Source organism: Amblyraja radiata, chromosome 18 (assembly GCF_010909765.2).
Source record: "Amblyraja radiata isolate CabotCenter1 chromosome 18, sAmbRad1.1.pri, whole genome shotgun sequence".
Classification (NCBI taxonomy): Eukaryota; Metazoa; Chordata; class Chondrichthyes; order Rajiformes; family Rajidae; genus Amblyraja; species Amblyraja radiata.
This window is the reverse complement of record NC_045973.1, coordinates 2,693,622-2,716,925: the sequence shown is the minus strand read 5'-3', so window position 1 is coordinate 2,716,925 and position 23,304 is coordinate 2,693,622. Positions and strand designations below refer to the sequence as shown.

At 46.6% G+C, this 23,304-nt stretch overlaps 1 protein-coding gene across 1 annotated transcript in view; it reads left to right on the top strand.

Annotated features, from left to right (window-relative positions):
* The window catches only part of il17rd (interleukin 17 receptor D), a 54,716-nt gene that overhangs the window by 13,564 nt on the left and 17,848 nt on the right, over positions 1–23,304 (top strand). Inside the window, exons 2-5 of the mRNA XM_033036583.1 lie at positions 1,699–1,735; positions 5,899–6,024; positions 16,890–17,014; positions 19,238–19,352. Coding sequence (XP_032892474.1) covers positions 1,699–1,735; positions 5,899–6,024; positions 16,890–17,014; positions 19,238–19,352 — 403 coding nt within the window. The remainder of the gene's footprint in view (positions 1–1,698; positions 1,736–5,898; positions 6,025–16,889; positions 17,015–19,237; positions 19,353–23,304) is intronic.

Sequence of the window (23,304 nt, the reverse complement as noted above, 5' to 3'; positions counted from 1 at the left end):
GCAAAAAGTCGTAGCGTCTTTCTGGTCGCCGCTAAATTTTCAACACGTTGAACATTTTTCGGCGACAGTGGGTTTGACGCCAATGAGCGTAGCTTGACTTCTCCTGACGTAGATGCTGTCGTAGGTTGGCCGCCAGGATGACGTACGTTGTCGACGGTTTTTCGGCTACCTGCTATGACTATGACAGTCGCTGGTTGACACATCACCAAGTGGGTTTATCGTTGTCACGTGTATCGAGATAGAATGAAAATTTTCTGTTTGCGTGCGTCCAAATTAAATCAGCTAATGCCATTCATGAATACAATCAAGGCAAACGCAGGCAGGTGGGACTAGTGTAGATGGGACATCTTGGTCGGTGTGGGCAAGTTGGGCCGAAGGGCCCGTTTCCACGCTATTTCGCTCTATGACTCTAGGAAGAGCAAAGCGAAAGGTACCAGAGTGCACAATATAATTTCTTAGCATTATAGCCCAACAGTTCCAGGGAAAAAGTGCAATGGGGTAGGTTGGAAGACCGGCAATAGTTGTTGTCCAAAGATATCAAGGTTAATTAGCCACTGTAAGTTGCCCTTGGTGTGAAGATCAGTGGTAATATCTAATATGGGGGGTGGGTATTGAGGGGAAGATGGGGAGCATGAAATAGTGTGGGGTAGGATTAATGTCAGTGGGAGCTTTAAGGTCAGCAAGGACTTGATGGGCCAAAGAGCCTCTTTCTATTCTGTGTAGCAGTATTTGGATAGATATTACTGGGTATATTGAATCTAAGCCACCAATAGACAATAGGTGCAGGAGGAGGCCATTCGGCCCTTTGAGCCAGCACCGCCATTCAATGTGATCATGGCTGATCATCCCCAATCAATACCCCGTTCCTGCCTTCTCCCCATATCCCCTGACTCCGCTATTTTTAAGAGCCCTATCTTGCTCTCTCTTGAAAGTATCCAGAGAACCGGCCTCCACCGCCCTCTGAGGCAGAGAATTCCACGGACTCACAACTCTCTGTGAGAAAAAATGTTTCCTCGTCTCCGTTCTAAATGGCTTACTCCTTATTCTTAAACTGTGGCCCCTGGTTCTGGACTCCCCCAACATCGGGAAGATGTTTCCTGCCTCTAGCGTGTCCAAGCCCTTAATAATCTTATATGTTTCAATGAGAACACCTCTCATCCTTCTAAACTCCAGAGTGTACAAGCCCAGCTGCTCCATTCTCTCAGCATATGACAGTCCCGCCATCCCGGGAATTAACCTTGTAAACCTACGCTGCACTCCCTCAATAGCAAGAAACACCAAGTGCTGGACTAACTCAGTGGGTCAACAGCATCTATGAAGAACATGGATAGGTGTAATTTCGAGTCGAGACCTTTCTGCAGAGTTACTGACCTGCTGAGTTACTCCGGCATTTTAAATTAGTTTTTGTCACGTGTACTGAGGTACAGTGGAAAGCTTTTGTTGCGCGCTATCCAGTTAGCGGAAAGACAATGCATGCTTGCAGTCGGGCCATTCACAGTGTACGGATATATAATAAGGGAATAACGTTTAGTGTGAGATTTTGTGTCTTTTTTGTAAACTAGCATCTGCAGTTCCTTCTTACGTTGAATCTGACCAGACGCTAAAATCTAAATGCTCGCAGAACAAGCTTCATATCAAACTTTTAAAGATATACAGTTTTTATTGACTCTCAGAGTAAATTTATTTCTTATGTTGCAGGACAATGGAAGAACAGTTTCAGGCTTCCGATATGAAGGTAAGGATGTTAATAAATAGCATAAACCCTCTTACCTGCCAACCAGCCACGGTGGTGCAGCGGTAGAGTTGCTGCCTCACAGCGCCAGAGACGCGGGTTCGATCCTGACTCTGGGTGCTGTCTGTACGGAGTTTGCACGTTCTCCCTGTGACCTGCGTGGGTTTTCTCCGAGATCTTCGGTTTCCTCCCACACTCCAAAGACTACAGATTTGCAGGTTAATTGGCTTGGTGTAAATGTAAAAACTGTCCCTAGTGGGTGTAGGATGGTGTTAGTGTGCGGGGATCGCTGGTCGGCACGGACCCGGTGGGCTGAAGGGCCTGTTTCTGCGCTGTATCTCTAAACAAAACTAAACAAAAACACTGTCCTCGCTGCTCCCACTCTTGTTGCTCTCTCCGGACGCCTCCAACTGCGGGAGGATGGTCATCTCACTGTCATCTTGACCGTGCCAGCGGCACAAGGCACCGTCGTTGTCCAAAGTCCCCGCACACGTTGTTGCACCAGTGGTCAGAAGGTGTCGCGTGTACCGAGGTACAGCAAAACGCATTGTTCTGCACCCTATACAATCTGATCCGATGCCATTAAAGATAGACACAGAGTAACGTTGGAGTAACTCAGCGGGTCAGGCAGCATCTGTGGAGAACATGGATAGGTGATGTTTCACAGAGTGCTGGAGTAACTCAGCGGGTGCAGCAGCATCTATGGAGCTAAGGAAATAGGCAACGTTTCGGGCCGAAACCCTTCCGGGTTTCAGCCCGAAACGTTGCCTATTTCCAGAAGTGTTTCAGCCCAAAACGTTGCCTATTTCCTTAGCTCCACAGATGCTGCTGCACCATAACTCAGCGGGTCAGGCAGCGTCTGTGGAGAACATGGATAGGTGACGTTTCACAGAGTGCTGGAGTAACTCAGCGGGTCAGGCAGCATCTGTGGAGAACATGGATAGGTGATGTTTCACAGAGTGCTGGAGTAACTCAGCGGACCATACAGGCGACATGTCGCGGGGTGACGCCTGTACGGTTGTGAGTCGTCGCCCAAAGAGTCGTGTCTTTTTCTGGTCGCCGCTGGATTTTCAACATGTTGAACATTTTCGGTGACCTGCTGCGACTATGACGGGTGCCGGCAGTCGCCGAAAAAATCACTTAAAGTGGGACAGGCCCTTAACGGTAAAACCCTCACCATATCGTCATTGAAATCAGGTCATGAAGCACACTGTCCTGAACTTCCTCACAGAAATTGTGTTTGATGGGACTTGCTTTCATTTTATTCCACCTGGATTGCATGTGCAAACTTATGGAAATGGATCAGGTGCAGGCAGAGGAGATTAGACAATAGACATTAGGTACAGGAGTAGGCCATTCGGCCCTTCGAGCCAGCACCGCCATTCAATGTGATCGTGGCTGATCATCCCCAATCAGTACCCCGTTCCTGCCTTCTCCCCATATCCCCTGACTCCGCCATTTTTAAGAGCCCTATCTAGCTCTCTCTTGAAAGCATCCAGAGAACCTGCCTCCACCGCCCTCTGAGGCAGAGAATTCCACAGACTCACAACTCTCTGTGAGAAAAAAGTGTTTCCTCGTCTCCGTTCTAAATGGCTTACCCCCCCCCCCCCCCCCCCCCCCCCCCCGTTGGATCGGGAGGCATGAGAACTTGGTTATCCTGTCATTTAAAAGTTTGTTCTTTTTATAGCCAGTCCACTTCAAATAAAAGCAGACCATAAATTCTGACTAAACTAACACAGGATCTACAGACAGGATTTGCCTGAGGGTTCCCTCTGTTTCCGATTGCACTCTGCAGGAATCGGGAAGAACCCACTCCCAGTTTAACTAAAACCACACTCTGCAGGGCAACCCTTAATCTCCCCCCCATTTGATGCATCTTAGTTTGCAGTAAGTTCACTTAGTTCCTAAGCAGGTAGCAGACCCAGCATTGACTTCTATTCCAGCCCTGTAATCTACAGACACATTCTACAGGGCAGAATTATAACCACAATGCACAGTTGAAACTGGTTACTGCATCACAGTATGTTATGGCCAACTGCTCTGTCTCCGACCGGAAGGCACTGCAGAGGGTGGTGAAAACTGCCCAACGCATCACCGGTTCCTCGCTCCCCTCCATTGAGTCTGCCCAAAGCAAGCGATGTCTGCGGAGGGCGCTCAGCATCGCCAAGGACTGCTCTCACCCCAACCACAGACTCTTTACCCTCCTCCCATCCGGGAGGCGCTACAGGTCTCTCCGTTGCCGGACCAGCAGGTCCAGGAACAGCTTCTTCCCTGCGGCTGTTACACTACTCAACTCTGCACCTTGGTGATTCCTCACAGAAATTGCGTTTGATGGGACTTGCTTTCTTTTTATTCCATCTGGACACCCGCCTGGACACTCCTTACCCCAGTGACTGATCTGCCCCCCCCCCACCCCCCACCCCCCCCCCCCCCCCCCCCCCCCCCCCCCCCCGAAAATTGCACCACTGCTACTGTATATACATATATATATTTTACTGTTCCATTATTCTATGTTCGCTCTTCTGGGTGAGATGCTAACTGCATTCCGTTGTCTATGCACATTGACAATAAAGTTTGAATCAGAATCTGTTTGTTGGAAGTCGAGGTTGTGATTTTCTTGTGGGTGCAACTAGCCAGCATGTGTTTGAGGGGAGCTGTGTTCGTCCACTCTGAGGCAGAGTTACGGCATCTGTTTCTCAAGATACCTGCTGTTTCGCATCTACACAAGGCAAGCAGGTTGCCTGGATTCAAACCACGTTTCCCTTATTTCGGTAGCAAAGAACATTCATTGAAACTTTGATCCTAATTACTGAAGTGTTCTCTTCCCGTGAGTGTTTACTAGCTATCCACGAAATGACAGCAAGTGCTATTGTTGTATGCAGATTTTGTAGATGGATTAGTTGGCAAGCTCACCTTCTCTTGGCCGAATCCCTTGGGAAATAGGCAACGTTTCTGGGCCGAAACCCTTTCGGGTTTCGGCCCGAAACGTTGCCTATTTCCTTCGCTCCATAGATGCTGCTGCACCCGCTGAGTTTCTCCAGCATTTTTGTTCACCTTCTCTTTAGTTTAACTTAGAGATACAGCACGGAAACAGGCCCTTCGGCCCACTGAGTCCGCGCCGACCAGCGATCCCCGCACACTAACACTACCCTACACACACTAGGGACAATTTTACATTTTATACCAAGCCAATTAACCTACGAACCTGCACGTCTTTGGAGTGTGGGAGGAAACCGAAGATCTCGGAGAAAAACCCACGCAGGTCACGGGGAGAACATGCAAACTCCGTACAGACAGCACTCGCAATCAGGAACGAACCCGGGTCTCTGGCGCCGTGAGGCTGCAACTCTACCGCTGCGCCACCGTGCCGCCCTCCGAAGGCGACTCCGGACTGTCAAAGCTGCCACAGCCAGACATAAAAACTGCTATTTTTTCCACGAGTAGTAGCTCTACTCAACAACCAAAAATCTGTAGCCTCCTTTTGCTCTGGTATTTTATTTCATTCACATGTTTAATCGATAATGTTTTATTAATAATGTTTTATGTGTCATTCCTAACTGTTACTGCATGTCATGTTGTCACTTGCGGGCGGAGCACCAAGGCAAATTCCTTGTATGTGAACACTTGGCCAATAAACTTATTCATTCATTCTTGTGCGTGGTGGTGGAAAGATTGGTGGAAACAGGGCTGTGAATGCTCTCTCCTTGACCCCAAATAGTTAGATGACACATATAACATATGACAATTACAGCACGGAGACAGGCCATCTCGGCCCTTCTAGTCCATGCCGAACACTTACTCTCACCTAGTCCCATCTACCTGCACTCAGACCATAACCCTCCATTCCTTTCCCGTCCATATACCTATCCAATTTATTTTTAAATGATAAAATCGAACCTGCCTCCACCACTTCCACTGGAAGCTCATTCCACACAGCTACCACTCTCTGAGTAAAGAAGTTCCCCCTCATGTTACCCCTAAACTTCTGTCCCTTAATTCTCAAGTCATGTCCCCTTGTTTGAATCTTCCCTACTCTCAGTGGGAAAAGCTTATCCACGTCAACTCTGTCTATCCCTCTCATCATTTTAAAGACCTCTATCAAGTCCCCCCTTAACCTTCGATAACTATGACGTTGAGGATAACTAATTCTGTTGTGTTTTCTCCAGACTGTTCATCGCTTGGCGAGGTGAAAGGCCAGCATGCTATTGACCGTGTGGGTGGGTTCTGCTTCAGCCAGTTTCTACAGGGAGACAGGGTGGACGTGCGATTTCAATGGACCCCAGGCCCCTTGGGTAAGTCAGGATCTGGGTAGAAGCAGCCGTTCCACAGAGCTCTTCCTGTTTTCATTAGCCATAGTGTGAAATGAGCGATTTGAACAGCAGGCAGTGAAGAAAGCGAATGGCACGTTGGCCTTTATAGCAAGAGGAATCGAATATAGGAGCAAAGAGGTCATTCTGCAGTTGTACAGGGCCCTAGAGAGACCACACCTGGAGTATTGTGTGCAGTTTTGGTCCCCTAATTTGAGGAAGGACATTCTTGCTATTGAGGGAGTGCAGCGTAGGTTTACAAGGTTAATTCCCGGGATGGCGGGACTGTCATATGCTCGGAGCGGCTGGGCTTGTTCGAAGGGCCGAATGGCCTCCTCCTGCACCTATTTTCTATGTTTCTACGGGCTCCAGCCACGGGCCCCACAGACCCAGGGGTCGGCCGCGGGCTCTGTCGACTCGCGAGGCCTCGCCTTCTCCACGGCCTCCCGTGAGGCGCGGAAAGGTCAACCCTCGACCTTTCCTTCAGCTTACTCAATGTCAACAAGTCAGCAAATGTAGAGTTTGCAGAAATCGGTCGAGTTACTGACGCATTTGGCGATCTTCATTCCAATTAAAACAACTTTTGTTGGCTCATGGATTGGTTGGGTGGGAAGCAGCTGCTGAGGGTATAATCCCCGCTCTGGTCCCTGGTTTGTTGACTGTCTTTAGTTCCCCTCACTGTGAAACAAAACCTGCTCTCACACACAGTGGTTCATGTAATAATCCTAGCCACGTTACAGATAACAGACAATAGACAATAGGTGCAGGAGTAGGCCATTCGGTCCTTCGAGCCAGCACCGCCATTCACAGTGATCATGGCTGATCATCCACCATCAGTTGTCGGGTGGCAGCAAACTTTGATACTGCAGGAGGCATTAGGACAGGCGAGGAAAGGTTTGTTTTTTTAATTTATTTTATTTATTTATTTATTAGAAGTAGACATATTATACAATGTAGTTACATATTATAGTAGAAAAAAAACTATTCATATACATCAGTCATACATTATTAAAATTTTCCATTATCAATTACTTCTGCTTCTAGTATTTTTATTTTTTATAGAAAGCGAGAAAAAGAGAGGGTAGAAAGTTACAAATAAAAAAGAAAGCAAAAGAAAACACAACAGAAAAACAAGGGAGGTGGAATGGGTTACCTGTAATACATCAATGGAGATAGGTTCGTAGGTTATAAAGTATAGAGTATAGTTTTTCATCTGTTCCTGAGTTCAAGTTTCAGCTGGGTCCTCGTGCTGTGCCAATCTATCCCTTCAGATAGTTAATGAATGGAGCCCAAATTTTATGGAAAAGATCTTGTTTGTCTATTAAGACAAGTCTAATTCTTTCTAAGTATAGGGTCTCCGACATTTCCGTAATCCACATTTTGATTGTGGGGGTTGTAGGGCCTTTCCAAAATTTTAATATTAATTTTTTTCCGGTTATTATACTGTAATTGAGGAAGTTTCTTTGGTTTGTTGTGAGTGTTAGGCTTTGTTCTGATATTCCAAGTATTATTAATTTTGTGTCTGGGTCCAGTTTTGTATTAATAACTTTTGAAGTTATTTCAAAAATATCTGTCCAGAAATGTTTAAGTTTTATACAGTTTGCAAACGTATGTGTTAAATTAGCCTCTAAATGTAGACATTTATCACAAATAGGAGAGATTTGTGGGAAGATTCTATTTAGTTTTATTTTAGAGAAGTGTAGTCTATGTAAGACCTTGAATTGTATTAAAGTATGTCTGGCATTTAATGAACATTGATGTATTTGTTGTAAACTTTCGTCCCACATATCTTTCGTGATAGGATGACCTATTTCAATTTCCCATTTGTATCTATGTGGTTCGGTCGGTGGTACCTCGTTATTTAGTAGGGTGTTATAAATATAAGCTATTAGTTTTTCAGTATTAGGATGCTTGTTCAGACACTCATCAAGAATTTCTGATTCCCTATTCCTGTAGACTTGTGTATTAGATTTAACATAATCTCTAATTTGTAGATATCTGAAAAAATTATTTGAGTGCAGTCCATAATTCAGTTGTAGCTCTTGAAATGAAAGAAAAGTACCTTTCCCATAAAGATGTCCTATATTTTTGATTCCATGATTTTTCCATTGTGTGAAACCTTTGTCCATAAAGGATGATTTGAACAAAGGATTATTTACAATGGGAAGGCAGAGTGGTATATTATTCAATTTTAAATCTTTTTTTATTTGTTTCCAAATTCGTATTCCACTATGTATTATGGGGTTTTCTTTATAGGTTTTTTTGTGCTGTTTTGTGGGGGCAAATATGATCGGTCCAATTTCAAAAGGTAGACAGTCTTCCTTTTCCATCATTAGCCAATCTGGTTGTTGGTCCATTTCTTCCAGCCAAAAATTCATGTTTTTAATACGGACTGCCCAAAAATAAAATAAGAAATTTGGCAAAGCCAGACCTCCATTTATCTTTGATTTACATAAAGGTTTGTTGAAAGGTCTTGAGGAGCTTCCTAATGATGGAAGCCACCAAGGACCAAGGGCGATTTTGAACTAGTATTAGGGTTATTAATTAATTGACTTAGTGGTTTATTTTTCTATTATCACTGAGCACTGTGTTTGCAGGTGTTGATTCACGTTTTTCTCTCACATCAGTTGTTTCGACAATAATCGACCAGGCACCGGGGTCACTTTAAACGTACGTTTATTGAGCAGGAGTCTCCACACAGGTTTAACAACCTAGCAAAGAGTCCAGCTGACTGCCCTTAATTGCAATGCTTTATATACATTAATGCCACCGTTTAGCCCCCTCCCACATTACCCAAACAATCGACAGACCTGTACACAATGGTCATGATAACAGGTACGTACACAATGGGAGATGTTAATTAGTGGAACAATACTAGAGCTAAGACAGGGACATTTCTCAGACATTCGGGAGCCAGCGGTTTGCATATTCTTCAGCCTTCTGAAACTCAGCCACCTCAATCAGACGAGTGCGGGGAAGCTCAAAGTTGCGAATATGCAGCATCAGCAGGATAATGTGTATTTCTCAGGATCACAACTTCCTGAGGCCTGCAGCCACATAGTCAGCAACTTTGGTGAGCAGACATTTTAAGTTTCAACCCAGTTCACCTGACCTCCATTTTCCCTTCACATAACCATTTTACAGTGCTGATTCAAGATTTACATTCACATTCCCCCCTTTTGCCATTTTTATGGCAACACTCATAGTCCATTTAAAAGTCCCATTCGCCGAATCTCGTAACCTTCTAGTTCCCTGGCCAAGGCTTCTTGGACCGTCCGACCCTTGTCCCCCAATTCTCCTTCCTCACTCACTTCATCGTTGTCGCTGTCGTTGGGGAATGGTAACAGTTTCTCCTGCTCACGCTGTAAGATCATTATTCGTACAGAATTTTTAGTTTCCTCGGGGGTGGTCCCCAAGCCCAATAAGGCCACCATTAATCGGGCTATGATACATTTCACAATGGCAATCCCCACAAATAAGCAAGTAACTACTATAGCAGCATAGATGGCCATGCTGATAACCCAGTTGTATAATCCCCCAAATTCCCACTTCCCCCATCCCTGGTGTTCATTTATTCCATCCAAAAAGGTGGTAATCTCTTTCTGGTGATGTGTGATGTTGCTAGTCCTGTCTTGAACCCCCATCATACATTTCCCTTTTATGACGGTACAAGTCCCCCCTTCTCTAGCCAATAAGTAATCGAGCGCATATCTATTTTGTAGGGAAAACATCCTCATTTCGGCCATCTGGGTTTTTACTGCCTCCAAGGCTCCAGATGTTGCATTGCCCAGAATTGCCAGGCCGCAAACAAGGTAATTTCGGTTCTTGGCTGCTTCACCTCCACCTACTCCTCCCATGGTTAGCATGCTTAATAATCCCCATCCGATGGCATGTCCGTGGGTAGCTCCCCTGACTCCTGGATTTCTCCATTGCGCGCAAAACTCGGCTGACACTGTCCTTCGACGAACCCGAGCCATGGGTCTAGTCCATTGCTCGGGACAAGGTACCGTGGTTGGCACCAATGCTCCAACTGCCACGTTCTTGGGGAAAGGGGGTTTTAGGACATTGGTTCCTTTCCCATTAAAGAAAAAGTAATATCCTTCCACCGTATATAATGATCCATTACAGCCCCTTCGAGTATTAATGACTTCTCCCCCTCCAGACCAGTCCCTCCACGCTTCACCGATCCCATTGCTATAACTGGGGATTGGCAGGTGATGGGATCCTACTGTCAGATGGGTCCCGTTAGCCCATCCACACAACAACTGAAATCCAGCATTTACAGGGATACAGTCCTTAGACACATTACATTGAACTCCATTATAGGTAAGGTTACACGTGGAGCCGTGAACGGGCCCTTGCAGAGCGCAAGTGAGGTTATTTTTAACATTTATGACTATACACCCGTGTCCTTGGTTACTAAAACAATTTTCATATTGCCTGTTGTCATTATTGGTGGTGAAGTTACATGGCCTAGCTGGTGCTCTTGACGCCATCCTAGATCCATTATAGCAATTGTCGTAGGAGTGATTATTGTTCTTAGGTAGCGGTAAGCAGTTGGCCGGTGGAGCAAGAAGCATATCATAGTCGATGCTGACGGGCTTGACAGGGACCATTTCTTTTCCCTGGCACTTCACCAATCGTTCGGTTCTGCCCCATGCAGGGGATGGGGTAAACAGGGAGGTAACTGATGTCATTTGTGGATAACAAACCACCTGCCCCTTCCCGAATAGCTCGTTGTGTGCCTGGATGAATAAATTGGAGTCTTCTCGTTCCCCTCTCTTTCCTCGTTCGTTCCGTCCATGTTCAGGCTTTGTCCATTTCCAGCCAAAACCGATTAACCCTGCAGTGGTCACCACTAATATGAATGCCACAAAGACCCTCATCTCAGCGATTTATTTCGTATCTGTGAAGACAAGGGAGGGAAAAAGAAAAGAACGTGCAATTTCATGGCCAGAAATTAATTCGTGCCCTGCTTCCCGTGGACTGGATCCCCCTCCCTGACCTTGACCTCCCCCCTTTGCTTGGTGTCACCAACCACTTTGCAATGGTGCAAATGCACCCATGCCGATCGTCCTTCTACCTTTACCGCGGTGGGGGTGGTGAGGAGAACCTGGAAGGGGCCCAACCATCAAGGAGAAAGGGTGTCCTTACGAACCCAATTCTTAATCAACACATAAGAGCCCGGGGTGATCCGTCCATTAACGGGAAAATCTATGTCGCCCACATAAGCGGCCTTGACCTCCCCATGAATCTCACGCAGGGCCCTTGTAAGGGCAAGGACGTAAGATACCATCTCCTCCGTCATGTGATGCAATGTCATTGTGGCCGGGATAATGTCTGTCCAGGGGGTGCGCAGAGGTCGGCCATAGATGATCTCTGCAGGAGACAACCTTGTCTTCCCTGCGGGAAGGACTCTGATCTGAAACAAGGCAACAGGCAACATTTTAACCCATGTGGAGCCTGATTGGTCCACCAGCTTGGCAAGCTTGGTCTTCAGGGTCTGGTTCAAGCGTTCCACCATTCCTGCAGCCTGTGGGCGATAAGCACAATGCAGCCGCTGAGTTACTCCCAGCTGTCGGCACAATTCTTTATTGATAGCGGCAATAAAGTGAGGGCCGTTATCTGAACTGATGGTATTTGGAACCCCAAATCGAGGAACAAACTGCCGTAATAAAATAGACACCACCGTAGAAGCAGTACAATCAGTGGTGGGAAAGGCTTCAATGCATCTAGAAAACACATCAACAATAACAAGTACATGTTTATAACACTGACACTTAGGCAAATCAATAAAATCCATCTGTAAGGTTTCAAACGGAGCAGTAGGTAATGGAGTACGACCTGTCTGGCAGACAACTCCTTTACCTGGGTTGTGTGTCGCACAGGTGAGGCACCGTGCGCTAGTTTGTGCTGCCAAAACCTTAAGTCGAGGATGCCACCATGCCTGTAAGAGAGCGTCTACTAGCAGGGTGGCCCCACAGTGAGTGGCTAGATGTAGGCAATCAATGACCCAGGTCGCTAACTGGTCTGTCATACAGGTCTGTCCGGCCGGCGTGAGCCACAGTCCAGAGTCAGCCTTCCGACAGCCCAGCTGCTCCCATTCTATTATAACATTAGCAGAGGCGTCCCCCTGTAAGAGCAATACATCATTTATGGTTGGCATAGGTTTCTCAGATTCAGACGAGCCCATATAAAGGCTTTTCACCTGCCTCATCATACTACCCACCACTTTAAATCTATCGCGTGAAGCACACTTAGCCGCTTCATCAGCCAACCTGTTACCGATTTGGACCAGGGAATCTCCTGTCGTGTGAGCCGCACATTTAATTACAGCTATCGCAGAGGGCAGGAGGATAGCATTCAACAGGTCAGAGACCAGGATCTGATTGGCAATCTTATGGCCCGTTGAGGTAAGGAATCCCCTGTTTTTCCATAACTGTCCGAAATCGTGAACGACTCCAAATGCGTATCGGGAGTCGGTGTAAATATTGACGGAGTGCCCCTCTGCAAGGACACAGGCTCGGGTGAGGGCAAACAACTCGGCCTGCTGAGCTGAAAACGGTGGGTCAAAACTGCCACAATCCAGCAAGGTTCCATCTTGCTTAACTACCGCAAAGCCTGACAGACGGCGTCCCTGCTCGTTGATGGACGAACTTCCATCGGTACAGAGGATCAAATCTGGAGAGGCTAGAGGTTGATCACTAAGGTCAGGGCGCGGACTGGTATCCGCAAGAATAGCCTCCAAGCAGTTATGGTCGCATGGAGCGAGGAGATCAGGAGGAGAGCAGAGAAACGCAGCAAGGTTGATAGTAGTGCAGTGTCAGAACTGTAGTTTGGGATTATTCAACAGGTAGATCTCATACTTATTTTGTCTGGCTGAAGTCAAATGCTGGGTCTGGAGCTGTCCCAGTAGGGCGGTCACAGAGTGGGAGGAATATATGGTAATGTCCTGCTGGAGAGTCAGGTATCATTCCCAACCACTGTCGCATTCCCCTGGCTGTCGGGGGGTGGTGTCCTGTAAATGGGGTCTGTGCGGCTCTCGTCCAACCGACGGTCATCTGCTGAGATTATGACCGAGGAATTTCACCTCCTTTTGTCCGACATGTACTTTGGAGGGGGACACAACGTACCCCAATGTCTTTACAAAGTTCAACAACAAAATTATAGCTTCCCTATTCTGCTCCTCCATTTCACTGGCCACTAAAAGTTCATCGATGTACTGGATCAATGCAGACCCCTCAGGTAACTGCAGGTTTTGTAATTGCTGTTGCAGACAACGAGAAAATAGCGAGTTTACAAAGCCCTGTGGCAATCTGGTCCATGTATACTGTAGGAGAGGGATTGAGTTCGCCGCTGTGCCATATTCTTTCTGGTTTTGGTCTGAGGGTTCAGCTTAATTCTGCCTCCCTTGGAGTCGATAGATTGTGGGACATCAGGAGAATACGGAGGGGGCAGTCTGCGGGAGGGGCACTAGGGGCAAGTGTCTTCCCGGTGGTCTCCCCTGAATGGGACCGTCTTCTGGGGTTCGGCGAGGGTACGGGAGATTTGGAAACTGGTATCTGTGAAGGGTGAGTTTTAATCTTGGATCGGGTAGCGGGATTTGGAGGAGCGGACACAGGACTGGCAACGGGGGCAGGCTGGTTCAACGGGGGTGCTCCACGGACTCCCCAAGGATAATCCTCTACCTCCTCCTCGTCGTCACCTCCCAAATCTATGCCAGCCACCGACTTACGTAAGTCTTTATCTATCTTGGCCTTATTTTGTCTCTCTCTCTGCTGACGATCCTTACTTTCCTTTGCATGCCTGCATTCTTGTTTTAGTACTGTCACTGACTTCTCCTGACCCCCCTCGGTCAGGGGTATTCCTAGTTTCAAGGCATTACTCTGCCAACTGGCCGTTAAAGACCGTGCCTTTTCTCTGTTACAATGATCGATCCACAACTGAATGGCCTTTTTATATATATTTTTTCTATCCGTTTTCCATATTACACTTTGAGCCCTTGACAACACACCCATATCATTGGAACCCCCTTCAGGCCATTCATCCTTCCCCAGTTTATGAATGAGTCCTCCCGACATACGCCTAAAGGTCTCCTCCATTTCTGGATGCAAGAAACATAGCTGATGTAATGGCCGGTCTGGGTGACCACTGGTGTCCATACCATTACCCATTTTTAAACTTATACTATCACACACAATATTTCAGGGTTAACCGCGAGTCCTTGGTTCCGCCGTATCTCACTCGGTCACTTCAATTCCTGACCTTCGCGTGGAGGATTTCCTCTCTTAACAACCAGTCTAAGGCGGACTTTCTGTGAGATACGGAGGTACCTTGGTCTCGGTTAACACTCAATACTTTTTAATCCTACGATTCAATATACACTTATGCTATTACACACCAATAGTTCAGGGTTAACCGTGAGTCCTTGGTTCCGCCGTATCTCACTCGGCCACTTTAAAGCGGACTTTCTGTGAGGTACGGGGTACCTTGGTCTCGGTTAACACTCAATACTTTTTAACTCTTTCAGGGTTAACCGCGAGTCCTTGGTTCCGCCGTATCTCACTTGGTCACTTCAATTCCTGACCTTCGCGTGGAGGATTTCCTCTCTTAACAACCAGTCTAAGGCGGACTTTCTGTGAGATACGGAGGTACCTTGGTCTCGGTTAACGTCTCAATACCAGTTAACTTCCTATACACAGTGCACTCCTCTTATATACCGTCTACGGTCCCCCTCTACGGGGTGTTTTATCCGCTCGATCAGACTAGGATAATCCTCGAGACGGTTACACAAATATCACAACAAAATTTCAGGGTTAACCGTGAGTCCTTGGTTCCACCGTATCTCACTCGGCCACTTTAAAGCGGACTTTCTGTGAGGTACGGGGTACCTTGGTCTCGGTTAACACTCAATACTTGTTAACTCTTTCAGGGTTAACCTAGAGTCTTTGGTTCCACCGTATCTCACTCAGTCACTTTGAAGTGGACTTCTGTGAGATATGGGGGTACCTTGGTCTCAGTTAACGTCTCAATACTAGTTAACTTCCTATACACAGTGCACTCCTCTTATATACCGTCTACGGTCCCCCTCTACGGGGTGTTTTATCCGCTCGATCAGACTAGGATAATCCTCGAGACGGCCCTATCCCAGTGCCCACAACCGGAACGTTCGGATGTCGTCCCACCAACTGACGCAAGTCAGCGAATTACCCTGCTACGCCGGGATACGAGGAAGGACCAAGAGGAGATTTAACTAAATCTACTCACTTGGCTGCGCACCCTTCACATCGATCCCGTCGCCCAGTGGATTCACTCGCCGGCTCGACCAGTCGCTGGTTGACAATCCCACTCCTGACACCAGAATGTTGATTCACGTTTTTCTCTCACATCGGTTGTTTCGACAATAATCGACCAGGCACCAGGGTTGCTTTAAACGTACGTTTATTGAGCAGGAGTCTCCACACAGGTTTAACAACCTAGCAAAGAGTCCAGCTGACTGCCCTTAATTGCAATGCTTTATATACATTAATGCCACCGTTTAGCCCCCTCCCACATTACCCAAACAATCGACAGACCTGTACACAATGGTCATGATAACAGGTACGTACACAATGGGAGATGTTAATTAGTGGAACAATACTAGAGCTAAGACAGGGACATTTCTCAGACATTCGGGAGCCAGCGGTTTGCATATTCTTCAGCCTTCTGAAACTCAGCCACCTCAATCAGACGAGTGCGGGGAATATCAAAGTTGCGAATATGCAGCATCAGCAGGATAATGTGTATTTCTCAGGATCACAACTTCCTGAGGCCTGCAGCCACATAGTCAGCAACTTTGGTGAGCAGACATTTTAAGTTTCAACCCAGTTCACCTGACCTCCATTTTCCCTTCACATAACCATTTTACAGTGCTGATTCAAGATTTACATTCACACAGGCCTGCTGTGGTATACTGCAAGAATTAATTTCATTGTTCTGATGTTGGTACATACGGTATGACAAGTAAATGCCCTTGACCCCTGCCCCCTTGACCCCTGCCCCCTTGACCCCTGCCCCCTTGAAGCCCGCCACTTGACCCATGCCCCCTTGACCCTTGACCCTTGTCCCCTTGACCATTGTCCCCTTGACCATTGACCCTTGTCCCCTTGACCCTTGTCCCCTTGACCCTTGCCCCTTCAAGTCAAGATCAAATCAAGAGAGTTTATTGTCATGTGTCCCAGATAGGACAATTAAATGTTTGCTTGCTGCAGCACAACAGAACATAGTAGGCATTAATACAGAACAGATCAGTGTGTCCATATACCATAGAATATATTAAAAAAATACACACATCTGTAAACAGATAAAGTGCAATAGGCTGTTATAGTTCAGAGTTTGTTTGAAGTTGTGTTTAATAGCCTGATGGCTGAGGGGAAGCAGCTATTCCTGAACCTGGATGTTGCAGATTTCAGGCTCCTGTACCTTCTACCTGATGGCAGGTGAGAGATGAGTGTGTGGCCAGGATGGTGTGCGTCTTTGATGATGCTGCCAGCCTTTTTGAGGCAGCGACTGCGATAGACGCCCTCGATGGTGGGGAGGTCAGAGCCGATGATTGACTGGGCGGTGGTGCCCCCTTGACCCTTGCTCCCTTGATGCCTGCCCCCTTGACCCTTGCCCCCTTGTTCCTTGACCCTTGCCCCATTGACCCCTGACTTGAAGAATGGGAGGAACAGGTTGGAGAATTCCTTGCACCAGATCATTGTTTCTCTTGAAATCGTCAAGTGGACAAAGGAGAACTGAATGGCTTTACAAACTGTTCCTTCCTACACATGTTTATACATTGTCCTGTGTACTCTTGTTATTTTACCCAGGAATTGAATACATCCGAGGCTTCAAAATAATTCTTCATGAAGCTAAATCGATTGGTGCCGAGAAAACATGTCAGGCGTTGGTCTTAGAAGAAAAAAATCAACTCAAATACTTCAATAAAACTCTGGTAAGATGCTCGCCTTTGTCTGGAGTAAATGCTTTCCCGATTGTGAATCAGATATTTACCTGTAGCTTCAGATATTAGTTTAGTTTATAGATACAGCACGGAAACAGGCCCTTCGGCCCACCCAGACCGCACCAACTAGCGATCTGCCTCAGAGGGCGGTGGAGGCAGGTTCTCTGGATATTTTCAGGAGAAAGCTGGATTGGGCTCTTAAAGATAGCGGAGTCAGGGGATATGGGGAGAAGGTAGGAACGGGGCACTGATTGGGGATGATCAGCCATGATCACATTGGATGGTGGTGGTGGCTCGAAAGGCCGAATGGCCTCCTCCTGCACCTATTGTCTATCGTCTTCAGAAGTCTAGAATGGATAAAGCTGTAGATGAGCGCGTGCTATTGGGGAGGTCATTTAAGACTGAGGTGAGAAAATACTTTTTCACCCAGAGAGTTGTGAATTTGAGGAATTCCCTGCCACAGTGGCCAGTGGAGGCCAAATCACTGGATGGATTTAAGAGAGAGTTAGATAGAGCTCTAGGGGCTGGTGGAGTCAAGGGATATGGGGAGAAGGCAGGCACGGGTTATTGATTGGGGACGATCAGCCATGATCACAATGAATGGCGGTGCTGGCTCGAAGGGCTGAATGGCCTCCTCCTGCACCTATTGTCTATGTTTCTATTGTTAGATTTGTTGCGAGCATCTGTGCGTGTGACAACAGAGGATCATAAAACAATCTTCACTCTTGAATCCTTTGATCAGGGGCAGGATTTCAATTTGCATTCAGTTAATTTAACCCATGCTACAGTAGCTGGCTGCAGTCCTCATCTTTACTGTAGAACGATAGTGTGGAAGGCCTGGATAGAGTGGATACGGAGAGGATGTTTCCACCAGTCTGGGACTACAGTCATCATCATCGGCGGTCACTCGGAGCGAGTCTGACTGCCCTCTATAGAGGACGCCTGTGCCCCGTGACTTTGTTTAACGTGGGGAGACTGGTGCACAGACAGCCACCCCACGGTCCTTGACAGATCTGGGTCAGGATCCAGTGGCATGGAGTCCAAGACGACCGGAGACCCTTTTCTGCCGCAGCCTTCATCCGCCTTCCCAGCCGTTGTGACGCTCCACTAAGGTCAGCCATCGTCCTCCGCCTGTTCCACCGTTGAGGTCTTGGTTGGATTGGCTCTTTGTCAGAGACCTCCCCCTGACCTTACCGCCATGGGTGGCCCTACCAGGAGCATCGCTCCAGACGGCATCGCTCTCAGGATCTCAGGACCACACAAGCTTCTCCACCATGACAAGGTGACAATCCACGGAGAAGAGGACTAGAGTAGAATTGTGGCCTCTCACAGCCCAAAGATGTGCAGGTTTGTAGGTGAATTGGCTTCTGTAAACTGTCCCTCGTGTGTGTAGGATGGAACTAGTATTGTTGGCCGGTGTGGGCCGAAGGGCCTGTTGTCCACGCTGTATCGAAACTAACTTAAACTGAACGTGTGGGATTGTCCACTTTGATGGGCGAAGAAAATGAGAATATTGTTTAACTGTGGGTGGTCAGTGTTGTCATGACAACCTCATCTACTGTATCCGCTGTTCCAGGTGTGGACCTCTACATCGGCGGGACCAAGCGCAGGCTCGGAGATCGTTTTGCTGAACACCTCCGCTCAGTCCGCCTAAACCTCCCTGATCTCCCGGTTGCCCAGCACTTCAACTCCCCCTCCCATTCCCACACTGACCTTTCTGTCCTGGGCCTCCTCCATTGTCAGAGTGAGGCCCAGCACAAATTGGAGGAGCAGCACCTCATATTTCCCTTGGGCAGCTTACACCCCAGCGGTATGAACATTGACTTCTCTAACTCCAAATAGCCCTTGTATTCCCTCTCTCTCCATCCCCTCCCCCTTCCCAGTTCTCACTGTATCCGACTACATTCTATCTCTGTCCCGCCCACTCCCCTGACTCTCAGTCTGAAGAAGGGTCTCGACCCGAAACGTCACCCATTCCTTCTCTCCAGAGATGCTGCCTGTCTGTCCCGCTGAGTTACTCCAGCATTTTGTGCCCATCTTGTTATGCCAACAGGTCTAGAGTCGACACTGTTGGAACTGCAGCTTTGCTCGCAGCTGGGGCAAGCGGATGGCAACGTCACGGTACGGAGAGAATGAACAAGAAAAATCCATGTCCTTTCGGTTTCTTTGCGTTCTCTGAGTAAACTCTCTCTCTCTCTCTCTCTCTCTCTCCAGGTTCTGAAATCGCATCCGTTTCGCAGTTTGAAGTTTAAAACGCAATATAACGTGACCATTCTCCCGTTTCCCAATCTCCTGGGCGAAAATAACACGTTTCAGTTTGAGGTGGAATGTAAGTACTGGGTGTGTGAGATTACTGTACTGACGTGATGAGAATAACATTGAGCCTGCAGCCAAGTCACTGGTCACTGTTAACACAGATTAACATCTAGAGTAGAGGGGCAACTGGTTCAGTTTAGAGATACAGCGCGGAAACAAGCCCTTCGGCCCACCGACCTCCGCACACTATAGACAATAGACAATAGGTGCAGGAGTAGGCCATCCGGCCCTTCGAGCCAGCACCGCCATTCAATGTGGTCATGGCTGATCATCCCCAATCAGTACCCCGTTCCTGCCTTCTCCCCATATCCCCTGACTCCGCTATCTTTAAGAGCCCTATTCAGTTCCCTCTTGAAAGCATTCAGAGAACCTGCCTCCACCGCCCTCTGAGGCAGAGAATTCCACGGACTCACAATTCTCTGTGAGAAAACGTGTTTCCTCATCTCCGTTCTAAATGGCCTACCCCTTATTCTTAAACTGTGGCCCCTGGTTCTGGACTCCCCCAACATCGGGAACATGTTTCCTGCCTCTAGCGTGTCCAAACCATTAATAATCTTGTATGTTTCAATAAGATCCTCTCTCATCCTTCTAAACTCCAGAGTGTACAAGCCCAGCCGCTCCATTCTCTCAGCATATGACAGTCCTGCCCGTTAATCCCCACTAACACTACCCTACACACACTAGGGACAATTTACACTTACACCAAGCCTATTAATAGGTATGTTGCAAAGCCTACCTGAAGCGTCTTTGAAAATCTGTCGCTGCGGGTGTGCGCGATTTTGGCGCCGTTTAGAGGGGGCGGGTTTAAAACGCGATTTTCTCTAAGCTGTTCAAATCGAAGATGTTCAGCCTAGTTAATTATTAACGAAAAATCGCTGGAAGACCCCGTCGCAAAAGCTATTATTAGGTTTAAAGGCCTTGAATAATAGTTATAGTAGTTTAAAAATCAATCTCTGAACCCGCGAACACCAGCAACCGCAGGGTCTCATAAAGCAGACAACTGAAGGTAGGCTGTATATTTTTACATTAAAAAGGGCTTCTAAAGATCCCTTTATACAAAGTTTAATATTGCGAGTAGCTCATTTTGGGCCCATTATATCGCGCAGTATTTTTCTGGGCATTTGGGGCACAAATCTACCGCAATGTGAACGTTCTAAACCAGCGCGTTCACAGGATCCCACTAGAAAGCTGATTTAAATGGGCATTTATTTACAGCAATTGAACACTGAATTCCTTCCATTTGGCCTATAAATTAATGTAAATGAGATTTAAAAATCATGTTTTATTGTGAATTATTTGTGAATATTATTTGGACATTTAGGCTATTTAAAAATGTTAATCATTTATTAAGAAATGGATAGATGTTTAGATCTAGTAATTGAAGTCTGAAATTAGCTACAATTAGGTAACTAACTAATTATATGCTTTAATTTCAGGTCATCCAAGTAAGATTATTTTATATTTGTTTCAGAATGCTTCAATCTATGATAACTGAAAATTTCATTCAGTTCTCTTAATTTTTAAGAAAGTTATGGGCTTTTGACTGTTCACGATCACAACTTTTTTGTTATGTCCATAGAAAATCAATAGGGAACAAGATGCTCATTTCCGAGTATGAAAATGGCCATAACTTTTTAAATACTTGAGATATGAAAGTGAATTAGGTGTCAAATTAAACTTATTTTTATGCTTTATCTGATGGGATAAATTACAGACTTGATTTTTAAAATCTCAAAATTTTGTAACATTGCTACTATTAACCTACAAAGCTGCACGTCTTTGGAGTGCGGGAGGAAACTGATGATCTCGGAGAAAACCCACGCAGGTCACGGGGAGAACGTACAAACTCCGTACAGACAGCGCCTGTTGTGGGGATGGAACCCGGGTCTCTGGCGCTGTGAGGCAGCAACTTTACCGCTGCACCACCGTGACGCCGAATTGTTCTATGTTGAAGGGAATTTCACATATTGCCATTTGTGGCTTTCCTTTTATATTTGAAGAATGAGCTACCTGTTGCCCAGGTTGGTGACATGCCTCTCAGCGGAGGCCTCAACACTGCACTGAGTAATAATTCTCGACTGGGCTGAGTAATAATGCACTGAGTAATATTGGACTGAGTAATATTGGACTGAGTAATATCGGACTGAGTAATATTGGTCCAGGATTCTGGTGCTCGATTCATAAGTGTTAAGAGCAGAATTAGACCATTCGGCCCATCAAGTCTACTCCGCCGTTAAATCATGGCTGATCCATCTCTCCCTCCTAACCCCATTCTCCTGCCTTAGAAACATAGACATAGACATAGAAACGTAGAAAATAGGTGCAGGAGTAGGCCATTTGGCCCTTCGAGTTAGCACCGCCATTCAATATGATCATGGCTGATCATCCACAATCAGTACCCCGTTCCTGCCTTCTCCACATATCCCTTGATTCCGCTAGCCCCAAGAGCTAAATCTAACTCTCTCTTGAAAACATCACCTTGTCATCTGTTTTCTCCCCGTAACCTCTGATTCCATGACCTCACTAGCCGCAGGAACAAACATTGATTAGTACGGGTGTCAGGGGTTATGGGGAGAAGGCAGGAGAATGGGGTTGAGAGGGAGAGATAGATCAGCCATGATTGATGGCGGAGTAGAATTGATGGGCCGAATGGCCTAATTCTGCTCCAGGAATTTATGAAATGATAATTGATGTTTCCTATTTTAAGGAAATCTAAGCAAGTTGGGGGTGGGGGAGAGAGGAGGGGAGTAATATTGTCATTGTAAGGGAGCAGAGGACATATGGTGCGGGGAAAAATATATAATTCCTAATTGTTAACGGAATGTACACACTGTGTTTGGTTATTTAAACTACTAAAGATGATTGGGTTATCTATAACATTTCATTTAAGTTTGTGAGAGCTGTTAACCAGCTAGAGTGATAGACTCACACTGCACGGAAACAGGCCCTTCGGCCCAACTCATCCATGCTGACCCCGATGCTCCATCTACACTAGTCTCGCCTGCCTGTGTTTGGCCCACATCCCTCTAAACCTTCCCTATCCATGTACCTGTCCAAGTGTCTTATAAAGGAGTCAATATTTACAATTCCCCCAGCAGTATGAATATTGACTTCTCTAACTTCAAGTAACCCTCTCTCTCCCCATCCCTCCCCTTCCTAGTTCCCTGACCAGTCTGACTGTCCTCCTGATAACATCTTATCTCTGTACGCTTTGCTGTCACCTCCTAGCAATGAACTGTTCTACATTTTCCTTGATCTCATCTCCTTTGAAGTCTTGTTTTCACACCTCACACTTCCTTATCTCTGTGTTACTCTCTCTCTCTCCCCCTGACTCTCAGTCTGAAGAAGGGCCTCGACCCGAAACGTCACCCATTCCTCCTCTCCAGAGATGCTGCCCGTCCCACTGAATCTGTGTTTTCATTTTGAAGGAAATTTCACCCGAAATTCGGGAAATTCAGGTAATTTTAGGGAAATGAAAGAATTTCGGGAAATTTCCACATCCGGCCCGCGAAGGGGTCCAATCCGGCCTGCGGGATGATTTGGGGAAGAAATATATATTTACAACCATTATGGAAATTTTTTTTTGAGGTGTGGAACTCTGTGCAGAGTTACTCCAGCATTTTGTGTCTGTCTTCAGTGTAAACCAGCATCTGCAGTTCCTTCCCACACAAGTGTCTTTCAAATGCTGCTGCGATACCTGCGTCAACTACCTCCTCCGACAGCTCATTCCATACACCCACCACCCTCTGAGCGGAAAAAGTTGCCCCTCAGGTTCCTATTAAATCTCGCCATTCCTTTCATTAAAACAAAGATGTTTGAATGAAAACTATCTCTGGTTTTACTTTAACCACTCCAGGGCGAGGCGACTGACTTTCTCATCTAATTCTCTCTTGCTGTGTTTTAAAATGTGCTTTGCATTAGTTATTCAATTACAGGGACATTAGTCGGTTGCAAGAAAGAGCAAC